The 23,569-nt window shown below is 37.7% G+C and overlaps 1 protein-coding gene across 1 annotated transcript in view; it reads right to left on the minus strand.

The window, feature by feature from the left end:
- The window catches only part of LOC138324471 (BAR/IMD domain-containing adapter protein 2-like), a 67,835-nt gene that overhangs the window by 6,594 nt on the left and 37,672 nt on the right, over positions 1-23,569 (minus strand). The window contains exons 6-14 of the mRNA XM_069269535.1: positions 21,185-21,250; positions 20,836-20,922; positions 20,094-20,195; positions 18,983-19,142; positions 18,381-18,576; positions 17,741-17,797; positions 14,399-14,555; positions 12,029-12,187; positions 10,011-10,201 (exon numbers count right to left, since the gene is read on the minus strand). Coding sequence (XP_069125636.1) covers positions 10,011-10,201; positions 12,029-12,187; positions 14,399-14,555; positions 17,741-17,797; positions 18,381-18,576; positions 18,983-19,142; positions 20,094-20,195; positions 20,836-20,922; positions 21,185-21,250 — 1,175 coding nt within the window. The remainder of the gene's footprint in view (positions 1-10,010; positions 10,202-12,028; positions 12,188-14,398; positions 14,556-17,740; positions 17,798-18,380; positions 18,577-18,982; positions 19,143-20,093; positions 20,196-20,835; positions 20,923-21,184; positions 21,251-23,569) is intronic.

Here is a 23,569-nt window from a genome sequence, read left to right on the forward strand (position 1 = left end):
AAGGATGAAGAGGGAGTAGGATTTTAAAGCTACAATTAAGAAAATTTTCCCATTTGGGGCCCCACCCCTCAGCCCCTAGGGGTTGGACCACGCTCATTTACATAAAATATGATTATCCTTCCCCAATAATGTTTTACACCATATATAGATGAAATCCATCCAAGGATGAAGGAGGAGTAGGATTTTAAAGCTAAAATTAAGAAAATTTGCCTTTTTGGGGCCCCACCTCTCAGCCCCTAGGGGTCGGACTAGGCTCATTTATATAAAATATGATTGTCCTTCCCTAATGTTGTTTCACACCAAATATGGATGAAATCAATCCAAGGATGAAGGAGGAGTAGGATCTTAAAGCTTAAAATAAGAAAATTCGCACTTTTGGGGCCCCACCCCTCAGCCCCTAGGGGTCGGATCAAGCTTATTTATATAAAATATGCTTGTCCTTCCCCAATAATGGTTGGCGTCGGCGGACAAATCATGATGACTATAGGTCATCCTGACCCTTCGGGTCAGATGACCTAACAAGAGGCCCAAAGGGCCTTAACGGTCATCTGACTACCTTGACAATAGTAAAATTAATTATATATAGTGTCACTTTGTCAGGATCATGTCAGGATAATTTTCAATTTCTTACAACAAATTTTATTTCAAACAAAAGGCCCAAGGGCCTTAACATATAGGAAATTACTTAGATATAGTGTCATGGTAGTCATCTTCGATTTGGGATCAACCAGAGATGTAACAATACTTTGTCGGGACCATGTCAGGATCATTTCATGTAAGTTTCAGCCAAATCCCACCGGTAGAACTTGAGAAGAAGTTCAAAATGTGTTTTCAAGATGGCGGTTGTGGCGGCCATCTTGGATTTAGGATCGACCCGAAAAATAACAACACTTTTTCGGGACCGTGTCAGGATAATTTCATGCAAGTTTCAGCCAAATCGCACCGGTAGAACTTGAGAAGAAGTTCAAAATGTGTTTTCAAGATGGCGGCTGTGGCGGCCATCTTGGATTTCGGATTGACCCGAAAAATAACAACACTTTGTCGGGACCATGTCAGGATCATTTCATGCAAGTTTCAGCCAAATCGCACTGGTAGAACTTGAGAAGAAGTTCAAAATGTGTTTTCAAGATGGCGGCTGTGGCGGCCATCTTGGATTTCGGATCGACCCGAAAAATAACAACACTTTGTCGGGACCATGTCAGGATCATTTCGTGCAAGTTTCAGTCAAATCGCACCGGTAGAACTTGAGAAGAAGTTCAAAATGTGTTTTCAAGATGGTGGCTGTGGCCGCCATCTTGGATTTCAGATCGACCCGAAAAATAACAACACTTTGTCGGGACCATGTCAGGATCATTTCATGCAAGTTTCAGCCAAATCGCATTGGCAGAACTTTAGAAGTAGTTCAAAATCTGTTTTCAAGATGGCGGTTGTGGCTGCCATCTTGGATTTCAGATCGACCAGAAAAATAACAACACTTTGTCGGGACCATGTCAGGATCATTTCATGCAAGTTTCAGCCAAATCCCACTGGTAGAACTTGAGAAGAAGTTCAAAATGTGTTTTCAAGATGGCGGCTGTGGCGGCCATCTTGGATTTCGGATTGACCCGAAAAATAACAACACTTTGTCAGGACCATGTCAGGATCATTTCATGCAAGTTTCAGCCAAATCCCCAAAGGTAGAACTTGAGAAGAAGTTCAAAATGTGTTTTCAAGATGGCGGCTGTGGCGGCCATCTTGGATTTTGGATCGACCCGAAAAATAACAACACTTTGTCGGGACCGTGTCAGGATCATTTCATGCAAGTTTCAGCCAAATCCCACCGGTAGAACTTGAGAAGTTCAAAATGTGTTTTCAAGATAGCGGCTGTGGCGGCCATCTTGGATTTCAGATCGACCCAAAAAATAACAACACTTTGTCGGAACCGTGTCAGGATCATTTCATGCAAGTTTCAGCCAAATCCCACTGGTAGAACTTGAGAAGAAGTTCAAAATGTGTTTTCAAGATGGCGGCTGTGGCGGCCATCTTGGATTTCGGATCGACCCGAAAAATAACAACACTTTGTCGGGACCATGTCAGGATCATTTCATGCAAGTTTCAGCCAAATCCCACTGGTAGAACTTGAGAAGAAGTTCAAAATGTGTTTTCAAGATGACGGCTCGGGCGGCCATCTTGGATTTCGGATTGACCCGAAAAATAACAACACTTTGTTGGGACCGTGTCAGGATCATTTCATGCAAGTTTCAGCCAAATCCCACCGGTAGAACTTGATAAGAAGTTCAAAATGTGTTTTCAAGATAGCGGCTGTGGCGGCCATCTTGGATTTCAGATCGACCCAAAAAATAACAACACTTTGTCGGAACCGTGTCAGGATCATTTCATGCAAGTTTAAGCCAAATCCCACTGGTAGAACTTGAGAAGAAGTTCAAAATGTGTTTTCAAGATGGCGGCTGTGGCGGCCATCTTGGATTTCGGATCGACCCGAAAAATAACAACACTTTGTCGGGACCATGTCATGCAAGTTTCAGCCAAATCCCACTGGTAGAACTTGAGAAGAAGTTCAAAATGTGTTTTCAAGATGGCGGCTGTGGCGGCCATCTTGGATTTCGGATCGACCCGAAAAATAACAACACTTTGTCGGGACCGTGTCAGGAACATTTCATGCAAGTTTCAGCCAAATCCCACTGGTAGAACTTGAGAAGAAGTTCAAAATGTGAAAAGTTAACGCACGGCGGACGGCGCACGGCGGACGACGACGGACGAAACATGATGACTATAGGTCATCCTGACCCTTCGGGTCAGATGACCTAACAAGAGGCCCAAAGGGCCTTAACGGTCATCTGACTACCTTGACAATAGTAAAATTAATTATATATAGTGTCACTTTGTCAGGATCATGTCAGGATAATTTTCAATTTCTTACAACAAATTTTATTTCAAACAAGAGGCCCAAGGGCCTTAACATATAGGAAATTACTTAGATATAGTGTCATGGTAGTCATCTTCGATTTGGGATCAACCAGAGATGTAACAATACTTTGTCGGGACCATGTCAGGATCATTTCATGTAAGTTTCAGCCAAATCCCACCGGTAGAACTTGAGAAGAAGTTCAAAATGTGTTTTCAAGATGGCGGTTGTGGCGGCCATCTTGGATTTAGGATCGACCCGAAAAATAACAACACTTTTTCGGGACCGTGTCAGGATAATTTCATGCAAGTTTCAGCCAAATCCCAAAGGTAGAACTTGAGAAGAAGTTCAAAATGTGTTTTCAAGATGGCGGCTGTGGCGGCCATCTTGGATTTCGGATTGACCCGAAAAATAACAACACTTTGTCGGGACCATGTCAGGATCATTTCATGCAAGTTTCAGCCAAATCCCAAAGGTAGAACTTGAGAAGAAGTTCAAAATGTGTTTTCAAGATGGCGGCTGTGGCGGCCATCTTGGATTTCGGATCGACCCGAAAAATACCAACACTTTGTCGGGACCATGTCAGGATCATTTCATGCAAGTTTCAGTCAAATCGCACCGGTAGAACTTGAGTAGAAGTTCAAAATGTGTTTTCAAGATGGTGGCTGTGGCCGCCATCTTGGATTTCAGATCGACCCGAAAAATAACAACACTTTGTCGGGACCATGTAAGGATCATTTCATGCAAGTTTCAGCCAAATCCCACTGGTAGAACTTGAGAAGAAGTTCAAAATGTGTTTTCAAGATGGCGGTTGTGGCGGCCATGTTGGATTTCAGATCGACCCGAAAAATAACAACACTTTGCCGGGACCGTGTCAGGATCATTTCATGCAAGTTTCAGCCAAATCCCACTGGTAGAACTTGAGAAGAAGTTCAAAATGTGTTTTCAAGATGGCGGCTGTGGCGGCCATCTTGGATTTCGGATTGACCCGAAAAATAACAACACTTTGTCAGGACCATGTCAGGATCATTTCATGCAAGTTTCAGCCAAATCCCAAAGGTAGAACTTGAGAAGAAGTTCAAAATGTGTTTTCAAGATGGCGGCTGTGGCGGCCATCTTGGATTTCGGATCAACCCGAAAAATAACAACACTTTGTCGGGACCGTGTCAGGATCATTTCATGCAAGTTTCAGCCAAATCCCACCTGTAGAACTTGAGAAGAAGTTCAAAATGTGTTTTCAAGATAGCGGCTGTGGCGGCCATCTTGGATTTCAGATCGACCCAAAAAATAACAACACTTTGTCGGAACCGTGTCAGGATCATTTCATGCAAGTTTAAGCCAAATCCCACTGGTAGAACTTGAGAAGAAGTTCAAAATGTGTTTTCAAGATGGCGGCTGTGGCGGCCATCTTGGATTTCGGATCGACCCGAAAAATAACAACACTTTGTCGGGACCATGTCAGGATCATTTCATGCAAGTTTCAGCCAAATCCCACTGGTAGAACTTGAGAAGAAGTTCAAAATGTGTTTTCAAGATGGCGGTTGTGGCGGCCATGTTGGATTTCAGATCGACCCGAAAAATAACAACACTTTGTCGGGACCGTGTCTGGATCATTTCATGCAAGTTTCAGCCAAATCCCACTGGTATAACTTGAGAAGAAGTTCAAAATGTGTTTTCAAGATGGCGGCTGTGGCGGCCATCTTGGATTTCGGATCGACCCGAAAAATAACAACACTTTGTCGGGACCATGTCAGGATCATTTCATGCAAGTTTCAGCCAAATCCCACTGGTAGAACTTGAGAAGAAGTTCAAAATGTGTTTTCAAGATGGCGGCTGTGGCGGCCATCTTGGATTTCGGATCGACCCGAAAAATAACAACACTTTGTCGGGACCATGTCAGGATCATTTCATGCAAGTTTCAGCCAAATCCCACTGGTAGAACTTGAGAAGAAGTTCAAAATGTGTTTTCAAGATGGCGGCTGTGGCGGCCATGTTGGATTTCGGATCGACCCGAAAAATAACAACACTTTGTCGGGACCGTGTCAGGATCATTTCATGCAAGTTTCAGCCAAATCCCACTGGTAGAACTTGAGAAGAAGTTCAAAATGTGAAAAGTTAACGCACGGCGGACGGCGGACGGCGGACGGCGCACGGCGGACGGCGGATGACGACGGACGAAACATGATGACTATAGGTCATCCTGACCCTTCGGGTCAGATGACCTAAAAATGTACATAATAATCCACGTACGTTGTAGAAACCACATATACATCATTATTATACCAAGGATTATCCAAAACCCGTCTCGTGTCGTTGAATGTCTACTTGTCAAACTCGCTTTATAAATTTCTGACTTTTTCATATAACCTAGGCCTGTCAATACGAATTATGATGGTATGATTCTAAACAGATTTTTTTTGCATATATGTAAATGCATCTTTTAACTGCATTATAACTGAAATCGATCCATATTTTTTTTTTACGAAATACATTCAGCTTTCATATAATACAGCATATCCGACTACTTGTTGATATTTTGCTCAAGTTCAATCATTAGTGTCTTTTAAGGGACAATTCACTCAGGATAATTCTTTTACATAACCAAGAAGCAAAATATAGCATAAATGTATTGTTCTACATTTCTTTTGAAACATATAACGTGAAATATTGACAAATTCCACGACATTGTTAAGTATTTTAATTAATATCGTTGAAATATCAAATCGTTGATCAATACGATTAAGCAGGTACAATATGGACGTTGTACCCATACCCGAGCCAAAGTCACGCAAGTTAAACAAATCAACTACATAACCACTGAGAAAGTAATAAAATGGTTTTTAGGCAAGACAATGTACCTAATAAGGTAAACACACTACTGTCAAAGCGATTTGAGCAGTTCTAGACAAAAGTAGCATTACTCTATGAGCAAGGGACAGGGTTCGGCATACAAGAAGTTCGACCACAATGTGTATAATGGCGGACAGCGAGCAAGTTTGAACATCTATACACATGTCACAACCATGGGCTTTTCAGGCATATCACAGTAAAACCGACTGATCTAATTTCCATTAGAACTGTTTTTTTCCGATATATGTGCAAATTTTAATGTTCTCTTAGACTGAATTGTCCCTTTAATTGAAAAATAAATCATGCACGGGTCAGACGAAAAAAATGTGATTGAAGATGTCTATGTCTAATCTGAATATCTAGTATCAAAATCAAAATACTTCCGAATTGCCAATGTCGTGCTGCGTAAATCTCTATACCTGTATACTGCAGTAACTAAAACGCGTGGTTAACCGAGACTAATGAGGGGGCTAACCAGATTACGTAAGAAAGGTGTTTAGTGACCTGTCATGCGGTGTTGATTAGCTCTCGTCAGGTGTCAAAAGTAAGATCACAGGTAAGTTAGCGATGGACCATCACGTAATTGTTGTATAATGTCATATTTGTTTACACTGTATCAATCACTAGATGTATATATTTCAGAAAGACTCATGCATATACATTTGTCTAATATATATATATATGTTTCTGGTTACATGTATATGTATTTTAATAACAGAAACTACAAAATTATTTACAAATGGCATGTCGGGAAAGAACACTGCAAATATAATGCATAATGTCAGAATTTTGATATTTCTGATAGTTGCTAGATTTCGGATATGCAATTCTTAGTGAATTTTGGTCAATATCGATCATTATTGAATACCAATAATGATAATCTATATGACCAAAAAATGTACCGTTGAAGATTGTTAAAATAACACATGTCGGTATACAGGTACTTGTAGCTTTAAAAGGAAGAGAGACTTGTTACAGCTATATATGAATTATATATCATAAATTCAATCTCTCAAGTGATTTCCTTTTTTTTTAAAATTTTTTTAACCCCCCCCCCCCCCCCAATTTATGTCTATGATATTTACGTGTATTGAACTATGAAATACATTTCACACATTTTCTTTTCATCATGCTGATTCTTGAAATCCATAGGCATGGTGAATTTTTATTTATACAGAAACATATTCAAATGGATAATTATATGGCCATCATTTTTCGAATTAGCTGATTAGCAGTCGATATACAGGTAACAATCGAGCACTTCGGAGGGCGGTATCTCGGTACTGAAATGGCCGATTTTGATGCGGTTTTCAACATTCTTGTCAGGAGATCAAAGAGAATAACATATCTAAATATTATTTTCCGTTCCGTGTACACTTTAAGTAGAAGTTTCTTTATAAAAGGTAAAGCTTGAATATATTACATATACCAAGGTATATACTGTGATGTATAAATTAAAAATGAAATCAAATCCTCATATTCAAATATTTTTAAATGATAAACTAATCTTGTAACCTGAATTAAAGTATGTAAAAGTTTATGTTGAATATTTTGTAATTTAAGATTATACAATACAGTACTAAAATAATAGATTTTTTCTGATTATAACTTTGAACATGAAATAAAAACATGGAAATGACCATCCATTTACACAAGCTTTCCCTTCCTGACTACTGTAAACCTGACTTCTTTCCCTGCTATTAAATTTCATGACTTTCACTTAAAAACAAGTTTGCCAAGAATTAAATTTGCAAATTGAACAAGACCAAGGCCCATGGGCCTAACGGTCATCTGACTCATGGCACAAAACAACAAAGTCACAGTATAAAGTAGTGGTTAACAATTAACATAAGTAATTCAAAGAACATCTTAGTTTAATATGTAAGATTTTGAAATAGGTAAAGTTCATTTGTTGAGCCCCATCCCTTTGTCCCTAAGAGTCAACCTGAATCTTTTATATAAAATATGATTGTCTTCCCCCATTGATGTTTCACACCAATTATGGTTGTTATTCACTCAAGTGTTAAAGAGAAGTATGATTTTAAATCCAAATTTCAGTCAAATTATCCCTTCCGAGCCCCGCCCCTCTGTCCCAAGTCATCAGACATAACTCGTTTATATAAAATATCATTGCCCTTTCCCCAACGATGTTTTGCACCAAATATGGATGTAATCCACTCAAGGGTTAAGGAGGAGTAGGATTTTAAAACCAAATTTTATTAAATTCCCCCTTCTGAGCCCCGCCACTCTGTCCCCAGTCATCAGACATAACTCGTTTACATGAAATATGATTACCTTTCCCCAATGATATTTTACACCAAATATGGATGTAATCCACTCAAGAATTAAGGAGGAGTAGGATTTTAAAGCCAAATTTCATCCTCAAAGTTCCCCCTTCTGAGCCCCGCCCCTCTGTCCCCAGGGGTCAGACCTAACTCGTTTATATAGAATATGATTGTCCTTCCCCAAAGATGCTTCACACCAAATAAGGATGAAATCCACTCAAGAATTAAGGAGGAGTAGTATTTTAAAGCAAACTTAAGAAAATTTCACCTTTTGGGGCCCCATCCCCCAGCCCCTAGGGGACGGACCTTACTCATTTATATAAAATATCAATGTCCTTCCCCAATGATTTTTCACACCAAATATGGATGTAATCCACTGAAGGGTTAAGGAAGAGTAGGCTTTTGTATAAATAGTCTTACGCACGGCGCACGGTCAGATGACCTCAAAATTGAAGAGAAATTATTATTAATTAATATGACGTAGATGGTAATTCGCATAATTTGAGGCAAGAAATTTACTTGGATTGCAAAATTTGCTAAATTAAATCACATGCAAAAGAAAGGTGGTTTAAAGAAGAGTAAACTTATCCAGTAAGTCATTTGTTCCTTCTGTGATATTTGTCTAGGTTAACCGGTATGTTGTAAAACTTGGGGATCTAACTTTGATCATATTATTACATTTTGGCATTAATTAGCCTTAAATCTATATAAAAGTTCAAATCATCCCAAGCCCTTTCACTTTTGAGAATTTTCTTACCATCAGCATACTTCACCCTTGTGACTTTACAGTAAATGATAATGTAAGGTAAAGACCGTTTCCATGTGACCTAATATTACAATGTAAGGTCAAGGCCGTTTCCTTTAGACCTAATAATACAATGTAAGGTCAAGGCCGTTTCCATGTGACCTCATATTACAATGTAAGGTCAAGGCCATTTCTTTTCGACCTAATAATATAATGTAAGGTCAAGGCCATTTCCATGTGACCTAATATTACAATGTAAGGTCAAGGCCATTCCCATGTGACCTAATATTACAATGTAAAGTCAAAGCCGTTTCCATGTAACCTAATATTACAATGTAAGGTCAAAGCCGTTTCCATGTGACCTAATATTACAATGTAAGGTCAAGGTCATTTCCCTGTTAACATATATTACAATGCAAAGTTAAGGTTATGGCCGTTCAGTGATTATCTATTGAGCACTTCCTATAACTATTTGATTTCCACCAATATCTTTGAAGATTATACGGTAGTTTCAAATATAGTGGCAGGTTTGACAGTCAATAAAGATCAGGGATATTAATTTGAGCAAAAGTTAAATTTCACAGCCCTTAAGACTTGTATGCAACAGGTATAATATTAGGTATTAGAACTTGGCCCAGTTATTAATATATGTTTATTTGACACATGTTGCCTTAAATGAAGGTCAAGGTCATTCATTCAGAAATCACTGAACCTCAAAATTACCAAGGGAATATGTTATAGAGGGTTGATGTGGGACATTATGAAATAATTATTCAGTGTGTTTCTTATTCTGATTTTAATGTCTTTATAATAATGCCAAACAAAAGTCCTCCACCTGTGCTATTTACTGACTGGCAGACAAAACAAACCAAGCATGATTGTCAGTCAGATTGGCTGTATCCAGCTACACCACAACTAATTGGCACACATTGCTTGAAAAAAACAACAAGAAAAGACAGGATGAAAAATCAGAGACAGAAGACAAGTATAAACATTGTCACATTGAACGCAGCGGAACAAAAGTTTTCTTACCTCTTCTCTGGATTTACTATTTTGAAAATAAATGTCTATGTGTCTTACAAGCAGGTGACAATTAAAGAAGAGAAAAAGTGAAAGATTGAAGAAATTCCAAAACAGAAAACAATAAGCAGAGAGGATTTGGAACATGATAACAGGGATCAGCGAAATCACATCTAGGAAGCCGCAACAAATAAATCATGTTTACTTTGTGTCTTCTTCATCTGTTTCGTAGTCCTCCGTCGGATGTAGGCCGCTGTTGGACGTCTTTGGAGGTGGAGGGGGCATAGTGGTTGGTGGTCCCGGCCGGCCTTCCTCGCGGAACGATACAGGTGGAGGAGGAGGTGGAGGATTATTCAATGATTGGCGGTTTCCGTAACCAGAGGATGTCGCCTCATTCTGAGAGAGAACAGATGAATTTGAGGATGGTACAGGAGGAACAGGTGGGGGAGGGGGTGGAGCAGGGATGGAGTCAGCAGACTTGTTGTTCAGGCGTCTAAGGCTGGCAGCACGGCTCAAAGCAGGGGGCAATAAAGAACTACTGCCGGCTAAAACAAAAGGGTCGCATGAGGTTGTGGAGAGTGTGGGTGCAGGTGACGAGGTTACAGCAGGCGTGGCTATGGGGGGTGGGGGAGGAGGAAGCGGGGGGGAGGGGAGGGAGGAGGAGTAGGGGACTTGTCCATGATTATGATAGGCACTGGCGGTCACTACAGGAACTGTGGGCCGCAGCTATAAACAGAAAACACATCCATCTGGAAAAAACTTTCCTGAGAGTCTGTCTAAAACTCAGCAATAAGACAATCATATACATCTTATGTATGGCAGATCAAGTGCTACCATTATATCATACCAATTCCATTATTTTCAAGTAAAACATGTACAACGCATGCTTTCATACTTCAGAAGATTGTGTACCTGATAGTCATTATGTATCATAAAGTCATGTTGATAGAAATTTAATTTTTTTGAAAAGATGAGATATTTTAGATTTGCTTTATAATGAATATTTCAACCATCTATCAATAGGATTAAATGAAGTTTTAACCCAATTACAACAAGAGCTGTTGGAGAACAGCAAAGCTCGCCTATTCAGAAGAAGTTGATGTTCAAGTATTTACTATTTAAACATGGAAATATGACAAATTAACAGACTCAAAAACCCCCTAAAAGGCCCCAAATTGGTTGTATTATCACGTTCAGCATCAATACACATTAGGAAAATAAAATCATAAACATTTATGATGACTTATGCTTAAACAATCGACAAATTAGAAACTTGCTCAAAAACTTTAACATGGAAATATGACAAATTAACAGACTGAAAAAACCCCTAAAGGGACCCAAATTGGTTGTATTATCACGTTCAGCATCCATACACATTAGGAAAATAAAATCATAAACATTTATGATGACTTAAGCTTAAACAATTGACGAAACAGAAACTTGCTCAAAAACTTTAACATGAAATGGGACGCCAACGCTGACGCCGACGCCAGGGTGACAACATTAGCTCCCCCTATTCTTCGAATAGGCGAGCTAATAAAAATTCAGCTTGTACATTAACTCACACAAGAATTTACCACAGGGAAATTACAAACAACATTTGAATCCAGATGGGGTAAAAATTTTCAACCACATCCTAAAATCCATCATAAGCACACTAAATATAAAATGTCCACAACAATCAGCAGTGTGTTCTAAATCAGCTAATATAATACATCGGTCTTACTACGATCTATGATGTTATCACTAATGAAGATTCTAGTATTACGTCATATACCGTCCCACCAAAAAATAAGCACTGCCAATATCTCAATTTAAATCCCAATAATGGGCAAAATGGGTTTTTTGGTTGGATTAAACAAAATTGTTACAACTGTCTTTTTATCTTATGTTATTAGGTAAGTAGGTATTTATTAATTATTATATATAAAACAATAAATGTTAATAAAATTATTAAAAATATCAAAACATGCAAAAGGTGATTTTTTTAGTAAAATATCTAGATTTGTCCCCAGAATAAGTTTTTTAGTTTTAATTATAAGTGCACAAATCTTAAACGACCATCAATTTAACTCATGCAGCATTCTGTGGGGTTGTTTAGATACGTTTTTAGTCCAAATAAAATGTGCACAGATTTTATACTACCAACAACTCATGCAGCATTCCGTGGGGTTGTTTTGGATACACACATGCTCGGTACAAAGGGAGACAACTTTAAACTACCTGTGCATCATGATGTAAGAAATCATATGAGTTTTCGTTATCGGGAAAGAACCTGCGCTCGTGTGCAGAGGCGTGACGCGGGAGAGAGTAGGAGCCTAGCATGTTGGTAGTATTACTGCTGTTCCAATCACCAGCAGCGTATGAAGCATACGAACGGGACTGAAAAATTAAAATTTGTTAATAAGGCTGCTGTGAAACAATTTGTGTTTTTCCTTGTAAGATTCCTGACCAATTCACTTTAGAAGAGAAGTAGACTTACCTACACAATTTATTATACATATAGGTGTAAGTGAACCAGTAAGGTAAATCTCTGAATACTATATGCTGATATAATTTAATAATTTGATGCTAGATTTGTCCAGCTTTAGCATCCTAAGAATTCCTCTTTCGTTTAGGAATGAAGGATTTTAAAATTGAAACTCCTTTTTTATTTAGGAAGAGATACAAGAGATGCTTGTTGATAACTGTGAAGTTACAAACAAGGGGAGATAACTTGGAATTACAGAATCTGTGTGTAAATGAAAGGGCCTGGTAAAAGTCATAAGAAAAAAAAATGCATGCTGTTCATCTATTAATTAAAGAGATTTTTTCCAGATTGCTTTCTCTCTTTTTTTTAAATAAGAGAGTTATATAAATACATCATTAGAACAAACATTTCTATCATATCTAGATGCTGGAGTATTCTGTATTTGCATACTACAGAGTTATCTGCCCTTGCAGGTAGGTATTGATTATGTGTTTGCGAGCAAAACGTCATTCTCTTCAGAGAAAATAACATGAATTTGAATTTTGCACACCATATAATAACATCACAATGAATACTTTTATGCAAGGGAGGTAACTCTATAATATACAAAGATGGAATAGTAAAGTTAGGTGTTTGGTGACAGGAAGGAGACAGTGAGGAGGTGGGTATATACCTACATAAAACAATGAAACTAATGATGTGATATCTCTTCTAAAAATAGCTGAAATCAACGTGAATGTAAATAAACAAATAGATCATTAATCTACATCAAGAAGAATGATAAATCAGACGAATAAGCAGCAAAATGCAAAATTAACACAATCTATTATACATCTACAGCGTTTAAAGAAAAATGAGCAAGCTTTATTTGAAATTGCCCGACCTCAATTTTGAGAAGTTATCATTATTAGATTTAACATAACTACAGCAAAACACAGATATAACATTCCTTTGGGGACCAATAACATTATTTTGTTCAAAGCATATTCCGTTATACCGTATTCGACCCAATAAGCGCCCAGGGCGCTTAAAAAATTGATAAAAATGTAAAGGTGCTAATAAGTCAAAATTATTGCAAATTTATACCGTTTTATGTAGTTTTGGTCCTGGGCAATTGAAATTGAGGCCTCAAAAAGGGGGAGGGGCGCTTATAGGGGCATGGGCGCTTATTGGGTCGAATACGGTACATGGATAAATATTAAAAACATATGACAGGATTGTTAATAAAAACCATGAATTTTGTTATAAACATGTTTCATTGTACATAATTTAGTGTTTTGATAGTTCTTACATAAAATCAAAATTGTTTATCATGTTGTTACGTCAATATGCATTTGGACATGATCAATTTACTTTCTTGACCAAGAACTAAATCTTATTTAGTAAACCCTTTTTAGAAGTTTCACGCACCCTGGACAGTAATTATAGCAAAAATGATATGTCAAGGACATAAGTTACAACACAAAAAAGGAAACACCTTGGTACTTGTACAAGTAAGAATTCATTGGTCTGTGCACAATAATCTACACAAATTTTGTTTTACAAAAGTCTTTAACTCATTCACCCCTGAATTCACATTTAGACTCATCCAAATCAAGGGTTAGAACAGTCCAATGTGAAATTTCAGGTGTGAATGAGTAAAATTATCTAAAATTGTAAGTTACTGAACAAAGACAACCATTGAATAAAACTATTTTACCTTGATGAAAGTTATTTTCATTTGGGAAAAATATTTCAATCACCATATAGAAATCAGAATTTAAAGACTCTAATATCTAGCAGCATTGAATTAAAAATAAAAACAAGCGTATTATACATATATAAAGTGCAACCTCTGCCCCAAAATGGGTTCAAAACCCACACCAATGATAAAATGTTAAAACTCCAAATAAGGAAATGTCAATAAGCATTAAAGTTGTTATGTGAAGAGGGTGACATTATTGACAAACTTGAAATTCCCAAAAAATCAAAACCCCAAATAAGGAACTGAAATGTCTATAAAAGCATTGAAGTTATGTTAAATGGGTCAGAAAGTTAACAAGGGTAAATTCCCAAAAAATATTGAAATACCAAACAAGGAAATATAATATAAATAAGTAATTGTAATAAGTGTTAAATATTACCTGGGTCGGATTGTTGACAAGTCTCAGTCCCGATCCCTCATATACAGACTTGGGTCGTCTCGTGGCTCCTGGGATGTCGCCATCGACCAGAAAACTGCCACCATCCGAAAGTGATCTGGTGTCCAAGTCACCCATACTCTTAACACGATGGCCCATCCTTAGAGAAGAAAGTGCCATATGATATATAATTAAAGTTAAGCAGAAAATAATATTCTCTAAATGAGTATTCTTAGATGTTATACAAATCTATAATCTTAAAACTTAAAGAGTAAAATCAAAATAGAGACATCATGATGAATCACCTGATGGAACATTACAATGTCAGTAAAGATCAAAGGTCAAAATGTAGGTGATAATGGCCATTTTTTTAGTACAATGTCACATGGCATTACCTAGGACAGTTGAGATTTTATACATTGAGTTGAGATACTGTGGGAGGTAAGACCCTGGTACACCAAATACACAGAAGGATAGGAGAAGTGTTTGTAAATAGAGAATAAAAAGTCTATGCAATAGACTACTTTTTTCATAATTCGTATTTCCCGCTTTAGGTTTTAGGTTTTTGTTCTTTGATTGGTCAGTTTATATCACATGATCGTCATATACGCAACGGACATGCGCATATGTCATTCTTTGCTGACAGAAAAAATTGTAAGACGCAATTTTGTAAGACAAGAAATTTTGGAATTTCGTTCGTTTATATCAGCGTTGAAGACGTTATACCACTACCAGTAACTAGATTCATATCACTGATTGGTCAATTACAAATTGGGTAAATTTTTGTGTTATTTTACGGTTCAGTTATCACACAAATTTGGGTCACTATGTCAGACCCTGCTCGAGTTTTGGTTAACGGCCACAGTTTCATTGCGCATCTCGCTTCATATATTCAATGACTCCCCATCGCGGGCTAATTTTCGTTTATCTCATGATCTTGTGGATTTGGTGGGTATCCCAGGGGCTAATATGCAACGTATCGCTTCTCGTTTTGAGCTTCTCGGTTCGACATCTTTTTACGATGTCATTTGTTTACAATGCGGCGGAAATGACCTAAGAAGGCCACGAGGTTTGCCTGAGCGTGTGGTTGACGCTATTATGTCTTTCGCCGAGGAACTCTTGTCCAGGGGTACCAGGCATGTCGTTGTTTGTCAGTTGTTTCGGCGAGAGCGAACACGTCGTCATAAAGATGATGTTGCGATTTCAATATATAATTCGCGTGTGGCCGAAACCAATGAGCTATTGCTTCATAGACTTAATAATTTCCAAGATGTTACCTTCTGGCGTCATACCAGGGAGATCTTGGATGAACATGACTTGTTAGGATCAGATGGTGTGCACTTTCATTGCTTAAAACCTTATTATCGCTCAGTAAAAGGTGGTATTATCTATGCTCTTGCCCAATAAATTTTTTACAAATTTCCCTGTTTCGGTAGAAGTTACCTCCCTTTGACAATTTCCTGTGGTCAGAGATTTATTTCGGGGTTACTTCCCTTTACACGGAATGAGATCTATTATCACTAAGCCTACATATAGTTTACAACTAAATATATATTGCAGCCCAAAACACCTGTAGTTAAAAAAAAAAAAAATAAATAAAAAAAAAAAAAAATACTTAAAATCAATAACATCATTTAAAAAATGTTAACAAAAAAAAAAAAAAAAAAAGTGTTATGTACACAGCCAATCGGGGCTTTACTGGTATTATGCCAGTATATATGCCATATCTGTTTCGGCAGCGGTGTAAACTCTGAGAGGCTTATTTGTGTACCCACTATGAACTCAGTAATCTTGTCAGGCAGAGATGTGTGTATCTTTGCAATTTTTTTTTCCCCACAGATTTTTCAGTATTGGGTCAATTTTATGAATAGTATTGTGGTTGTAAAGGTTTACTCTTTAACATTATGTATGGTATCAGGTAGGTCATAAGTCGCGGTACGCCCTGGTCCTGGCTGGTTCCTTATACATGTTAATTTTACAATGTTATTTGTTCCACACAGGCTATAGTGACGGTACGTCCAGGTCATTGTGGTATAAAATTCATTGTGGCGGCAGTTCCATAGGTAATACATAAGTAATTTTTTGGCGCCCTTTAGGCCGCACCTTCACTCAAAATTCTTTTTGATAAATAATTTGGGTTAAGTCAAAATAAATATTTTCGGCCGCCTTCATAAAAGGTGAGCCAGTTTTCTGCCAAAAATCCTTGTTCCGTTGTTTATTCTTGATTATTCATTTTGAGTAAACAGAGCTTGCTGCTTTATACAGTGGAACCTCCCAAAACCGAACCTTCTCAAAACCGATCACCTCTAGAAACCGAACATGGATGTTATGTACGGAATTAATTCCTCTTTATTAATAGTGTATAAAACTTCCCAAAACCGATCCCTCCCAATTCCGAATACCGGACCGATTTTAAGATCGGAATAGTCAAATGTAACTAAAATACACTTCTGAAAACCGGCCTTACCTGAGCGACACCGATAGATTGCATTGAGGTCTGATCAACCGACCGTGAAATACACACGTACCTGTACCATAGTTGTCGCATGCCATGTCCTTGGGCATGTATACAGATGTGAAGGCTATAGGTACACGGTAATTATACCCGAGATGGTGGTGTAATTATTTAATCATGTCTATTGTTTAGATATCTAACGAAGGTCTACCACGTGCACGCGGTTTGTTTACTGTAGGAAAACAAGCAGAGCTAGTAATAAAGAGAAAGTTTCGTATTCAAATCACACAGGTTTTTTATTTACATATGTAGTTGTCGGATAACGTAAATTATCTGTATGAAGAAGCCGAAGCCATGTATTGTTTTAGAAAATGGCTATGTCATATAATGACCGGCATCGACTGATCAACGTGTAATTAGACCATATAATTTGATTCTTGACGTAACCGGAAGCGATCGGTCGTATGTAGGTTGCAGACGAGAACATCCCCAAGAACATTCATGCAACTAACTAACTAAACTACGTTTATAAGCGGTAACAAAGTCAAGATTGCTGTAATCCATTCCTTTTAAATGTATGATTCTCTCTTTTGTGATAACATTCACATTAACAATCAATATCGGTCGGTTTTAACAAACACTAGGCATACATGCGGTACACTAGTGTAAAAAACGACTTCCGATCGATTAAATCCGGATCGTGATGATCGGTATTCGGTGCACTTCTCCAAACCGAACCCTCTCTAAACCGGCCGAAATTATATGCACCGACCATGATCGGTTTCGGGAGGTTCCACTGTAATAGAGCATACAGAATTGAGGGATCCAAAGAAGTGGTCTTTCGATTACGAATAAGGGGAAAAAGGATGAATTATCATATTTATACTTACGGTTGTGGGTCTCTGTTATCCATTGGTTCAGTAAAGGACAAGGGGAACCAGCCATATCTAAAATCAAAGTCATTGGTTTAGTAACGAACAAGGGAAATGCACAGAAATTTTGCACAAAGAATATGAATTATCTCCCCTCTACACAGTTGATAGCTTTTCAGATGATATTTTGTTTTAACACATAATTTACTTGATATTCAGTGTTTTTGTCCTAATAATATTTTTACATATATGTCACTAAAATGTGATATAACCTGGAATGATTTTCATTTGCTGTGCCGAGCAGGACAGCCATTGTGACGCTATCACAGAAACAAAGTGACATCAGGAAAAACTAGAACTGATGCCAGTGTGGATGACTAAAACTCCCTGGCGGTCTAATGCCTTAACATCTGGATTCTGAGGCCAGCGGGATAAAATGGCTGGAATTTTGTAGTAAATTTTGAAGTTCTTTGAAATGTAGTTTGTTATAGTAATATCATGAAAAGTATCCTAAATTTGTGTCAAGGCATGCAAAAATAAAACTTCTAAGACTTGATTCATAAAATCTAATATGAAATTTAGAATAGAAATATAAAATATCTGAAAGCTTTATTCACTTGACTTTCATTTCATATTGTAAATTACTGATTATCCTGACCTGCCACTTCTGTTATTGAGTCCGTAGTGCCATCCATCAGATGGCTCCCCGATCAGGTTAATTACGTCTCCCTCTGAAAAGCTTAGCTTGCTGTCTACCTCGGCAGCATGGGTGTAGATGGCCCGCACCTGGGACAGCCCCGGGGGTGGGGGAGGAGGCACACTGATTCCCCGGGATGGGGGCATAGTTCTAGATGCTGTTGAGATAAATGGTTAATGAAACCAAACTCTTTTTCCCAGTTATCAAATTTTGCGATTTTCATTTCAAAATAAGTTCGCTATGATTAAAATTCGTAAATTTAAAAATTGAATGAAAATTCCTGTCAATATAAAAGATGTAGATATACATTCACTAAACTTTCATGAATTTACTTGGGTCATGAAATTAGCAAAAGTGAATTGTATACAAAACATAAAACAGTATGTCATGTTAGAGGAAAACTTCCCTAAAACACATAGATCCTGAAAAAGTTTTTAGTAATGATTTCTTGACTAATTCTAATAGAAGATAACCCTGACTTGAAACCTAGAAGTAAAATTATAAAACAATTGATAGTTGTAATATTTTAGAGACTGGTGACTAAGGTGATTTAGGTAGTGTACCATATGAGAAGTCTCCATTACTGTAGTCAATGGGGTTACGAGGACCGTCGTGGTAACTCCGTGACCTTCTGTATGGCGTGCCTACTGACCGGGTCTCGTCTGGTAAGTAACCATTACTGACTCGGTATATAGAACCATTCGCATGCTCAAAATCATCGTCCTGGAAAGAAGAAATCACAACTGTGAGCTTAAACTCTCATAATTTAATAATTTTCAAAAATTCATAAAAAATTTGAGGCATAATGTGCATTGCTTTCATTGACCTTTGCTAAAAAGTTTCAGGAAATTTTGATTAATATTCCTTTATTTGATATGTAAAGATCAACCTTATTTAAAAATAAAAGACATCCACTCTAAATTAGGGGTATGCCAGGAAATAACAGTCACCCTATGCTAGTGTATACTTCTTGAAAATGTGAGCAAACAGAGCTTGAGGGATTAACCATGAAGGGACTTCTGGATTAAGTCCGACAAACTTGACACCCCCTACCCCAAGGATGCTTCAGTTCAATCTTCGTTATAATCCCCTCAGTCATTTATGACTAGTAGTAATGATTTATAGGAAATGCTGATGGACAATGGACGGACAGACAGACTAGCTAGGCTAAGCTAATAAAATCATGTACCTGAAACTTTTTTCTTAGGAAAAGAATGGAAATGTTTTGCATTCTTAACTGAAGAAACCAGACTCAAGTCTAAGTCAGTTTGCCATCTTCTACTTCTAGAACACAACTTCTGATCACTTGATCTACATCTCCTGCTTCTGGAAGCTCTTCAATCTATGAGGTACAAAATCTTTTAAGAAGACTTTTCTTCTAAGAAAAGCAAACTACGCCAAATCAGCATTAACTCCATCACCCCTGAAGGCACACTTAGACTCTTCTAAATCAAAGACTAGACCAGTCCATTATGAAATTTGAGGGGTGAATGAGTTAACTCATTTCAGGCAAAGTGACCAAAAAATACTCCACCTACAACTCTGTCAAGTATATGTTTGGTGAACCGGAGCACCTGTGTACGATACCTGTGTGACCTTTGACCTGGAGCACCTGTGTACGATACCTGTGTGACCTTTGACCCGGAGCACCTGTATGATACTGGAGTGACCTACCTTGTGTATCATGAGTAAGCGGTCAGCCTCTGGGGGTAGAATATGTGGCTTGGCTGACAAGTGTCGCCAACTGGGCAGTCCCATGGACAGCATCTCAGCTCCCTACAACATATATCACACCATAGTACATCAAACATTTCATCTCAACTTTCTTGTCCAACGTTGTATTTTACATCTTTGTTTTCATAATCAAATTCTTGTAGCAGAGAAAGAAGTTATGCATTATGTAATTAGCCAAAGGTATTACACTTAAAATTTAACACCAACAGATTTCATCTGGAGGATATAGGTATACATGTATATATTTTCTTAAAAAGTAATAGAAAATTTGTCTGCCAGAAAGAGCTGCAGTGAAGTTACTTGATCATATGCCATAGTGATTTCAAAACCTCTTCAAAGCTAATGGCAATCCCAAAGAACTCTTGTATAACATTTTTATTAATATTAGATGATTTTTAATTCTGACCCCTTAAGAATCCACATCAGCCATCTTGAATTTCTAAGGAAAACTTCCAATCCATTACATATACTACTTATCTGATCTCTGACCTACATGTCTCACCTCTGACCTACTTGTATCACATCTGACCTACTTATCTCACTTGTCTAACCTCTGACCTATATGTATACCTCTGACCCACTTGTCTAACCTCTAACCTACTTGTATCACCCCTTACCTACTTATCTAACCTCTGACCTACTTGTATGACCTCTGACCTTTCTTGTCTGACCTATGACCTACCTGTCTGTGATGTGCTGCATTCATGCTTGCAATAGCTGATAGTCTTTCTAACAAGAAACAGTGGCATTTTCTCTCCTCAAGTAAAGCCTGAAGATCAAATATAAAGAATATAAGTCCCTAGGTTTACATTTATAGCTTGCAATACAGATAAAATTAAGAGATCATTTCATATACCGTAAAGCAACAGGAAATTGATAAAATCAATCTACCACTAAATAAATTGATAAGTTTATGCTACATTATTCAAACACAATCTGACTGGAATATTTCTCTCAATACATTATAGTGATATAAAAACATAAATTAGTATAATAATTGCTACCATCTATATAACCAATACAATACTTACTAGTTTCAGTCCCTGGACCCGGAATTCATCCAGTTTTTCCTGGCATTTACTCAATGTTTTTACATACTGAAACCGAGAATACAGGTTTTGAACTCATTATTACTTAAACTTTAGATTCTTCTCGGGGCAGTATAACACCGTATGGACCAAATCAAAGATCTTTGATTTTTGTATTAGATACCTGGTATAAAGATTTTTGGCAAATGCCAAAAAGATTTTCTGATGTGCATGCTAATTACAAGAACAAGAGGCCCAGAGGGCCTGTATCGCTCACCTGGTTTGTAATGCCAAGTAATGTTCTGAATACAGGTTCATTGTTTCTTTTCTGAAGGAATTTTAATATTAACCTCTAAATCCCCTATTGGACCCCACCCCTCCCGCCCCCAGGGGGGTCAGAGCCAAAATTTATACAAGTTCTGTTCCCCTTCCCCAAAGGATGTCTGTGGCCAAATTTGGTTACATTCCATTCAGAACTCTATGACAAGTAGCGATTTAAAGGATTTACCTCTATTACCCCTATTGGGCCCCTCCCCTCCTGCCCCCGGGGGACCAGAGCCAAAATTTATACAAGTTCTGTTCCCCTTCCCCAAATGATGTTTGTGGCCAAATTTGGTTACATTCCATTCAGAACTCTATGACAAGTAGTGATTTAAAGGATTTACCTCTATTTCCCCTATTGGGCCCTGCCCCTCCTGCCCCTGGGGGACCACAGCCAAAATTTATACAAGTTCTGTTCCCCCTCCCCCAAGGATGTTTGTGGTCAAATTTGGTTACAATTCATGCAGAACTCTAGGACAAGTAGTGATTTATAGGATTTACCTCTATTTCCCCTATTGGGCCCCACCCCTCCTGTCCCCAGGGGGTCAGAGCCAAAATTTATACAAGGTCTGTTCCCCCTCCCCAAGGATGTTTGTGGCCAAATTTGGTTACATTCCATGCAGAACTCTATGACTAGTAGCGATTTAAAGGAAATGTTGATGGACGGACGGACGGACGACGGACGACGGACGACGCACCATGACGTAAGCTCACCGGCCCTTTGGGCCAGGTGAGCTAAAAACAATGGCCATAGGACAGTACCTTGAAGAACTTAATGATTGAGCAATGAAGTTCACAAGTGCAATATCGACTCGGCTGTGACATCACAAAAGGAATATTGACTCGATGTTTTTAAAAATGGAAACACCACGTCAATATGCTATATACCAAACCCCATGTGATCATATATTAGCCAATGAGAATAGTGAAAAATCAGGGCAAATCTAATATTATAAAATATGCTCTATATCACTGAAATTCTCTGGATACTAGCAGGTATACTTATCTATGTTAGAAATTTGATATGAAAGTACAGTGGGCCCTCAGTACCCTGTACACTTGTGTTCCCATCCCAAACCATTCAGATAGTGAATTAGCTTAGCCAATAATCAAATTTATTTTCTGATAATTGTGTTGCAATAGTGATTGTTTAAAAAGGTGGGTGAGTGGGTCCTGTTGCAGCTGTCTGGATACTCAAAGGTAAGCAGGGGAATTAGTCCGTCTTTGCATATTACAGAGTTAGCTCCCTCGAGGGTAGGTATCCATTATGACATCATTATTTTGTGGGCGAAATTCATGTTGTTTTCTCAGAAAAGAATGATGTTTCGCTTGCAAACACTTGACGTCACAATCAATACCTACCTGGTAGGGCAGATAATTCTATAATGTGCAAAAACAGAATAATTCAAGGAAAACAATCTAATTCTTCATAAACATTTAAAGTAGATATACCACAATGCTAAATAACTAATAAAACGATCCCTACGTGTTACTTGACATTATTTTTCACCTGTAGATATACCACAATACTAAATAACTAATAAAACGATCCCTTCGTGTTACTTGACATTATTTTTCACCTGTAGATATACCACAATGCTAAATAACTAATAAAACAATCCCTACGTGTTACTTGACATTATTATTCACCTGTAGATATACCACAATGCTAAATAACTAATAAAACGATCCCTACGTGTTACTTGACATTATTTTTCACCTGTAGATACACCACAATGCTAAATAACTAATAAAACGATCCCTACGTGTTACTTGACATTATTTTTCACCTGTAGATATACCACAATGCTAAATAACTAATAAAATGATCCCTAAGTGTTACTTGACATTATTTTTCACCTGTAGATATACCACAATGCTAAATAACTAATAAAACGATCCCTACGTGTTACTTGACATTATATTTCATCTGTAGATATACCACAATGCTAAATAACTAATAAAACGATCCCTACGTGTTACTTGACATTATTTTTCACCTGTAGATATACCACAATGCTAAATAACTAATAAAACGATCCCTAAGTGTAACTTGACATTATTTTT

Source organism: Argopecten irradians, chromosome 5 (assembly GCF_041381155.1).
Source record: "Argopecten irradians isolate NY chromosome 5, Ai_NY, whole genome shotgun sequence".
NCBI classification, from domain to species: Eukaryota; Metazoa; Mollusca; class Bivalvia; order Pectinida; family Pectinidae; genus Argopecten; species Argopecten irradians.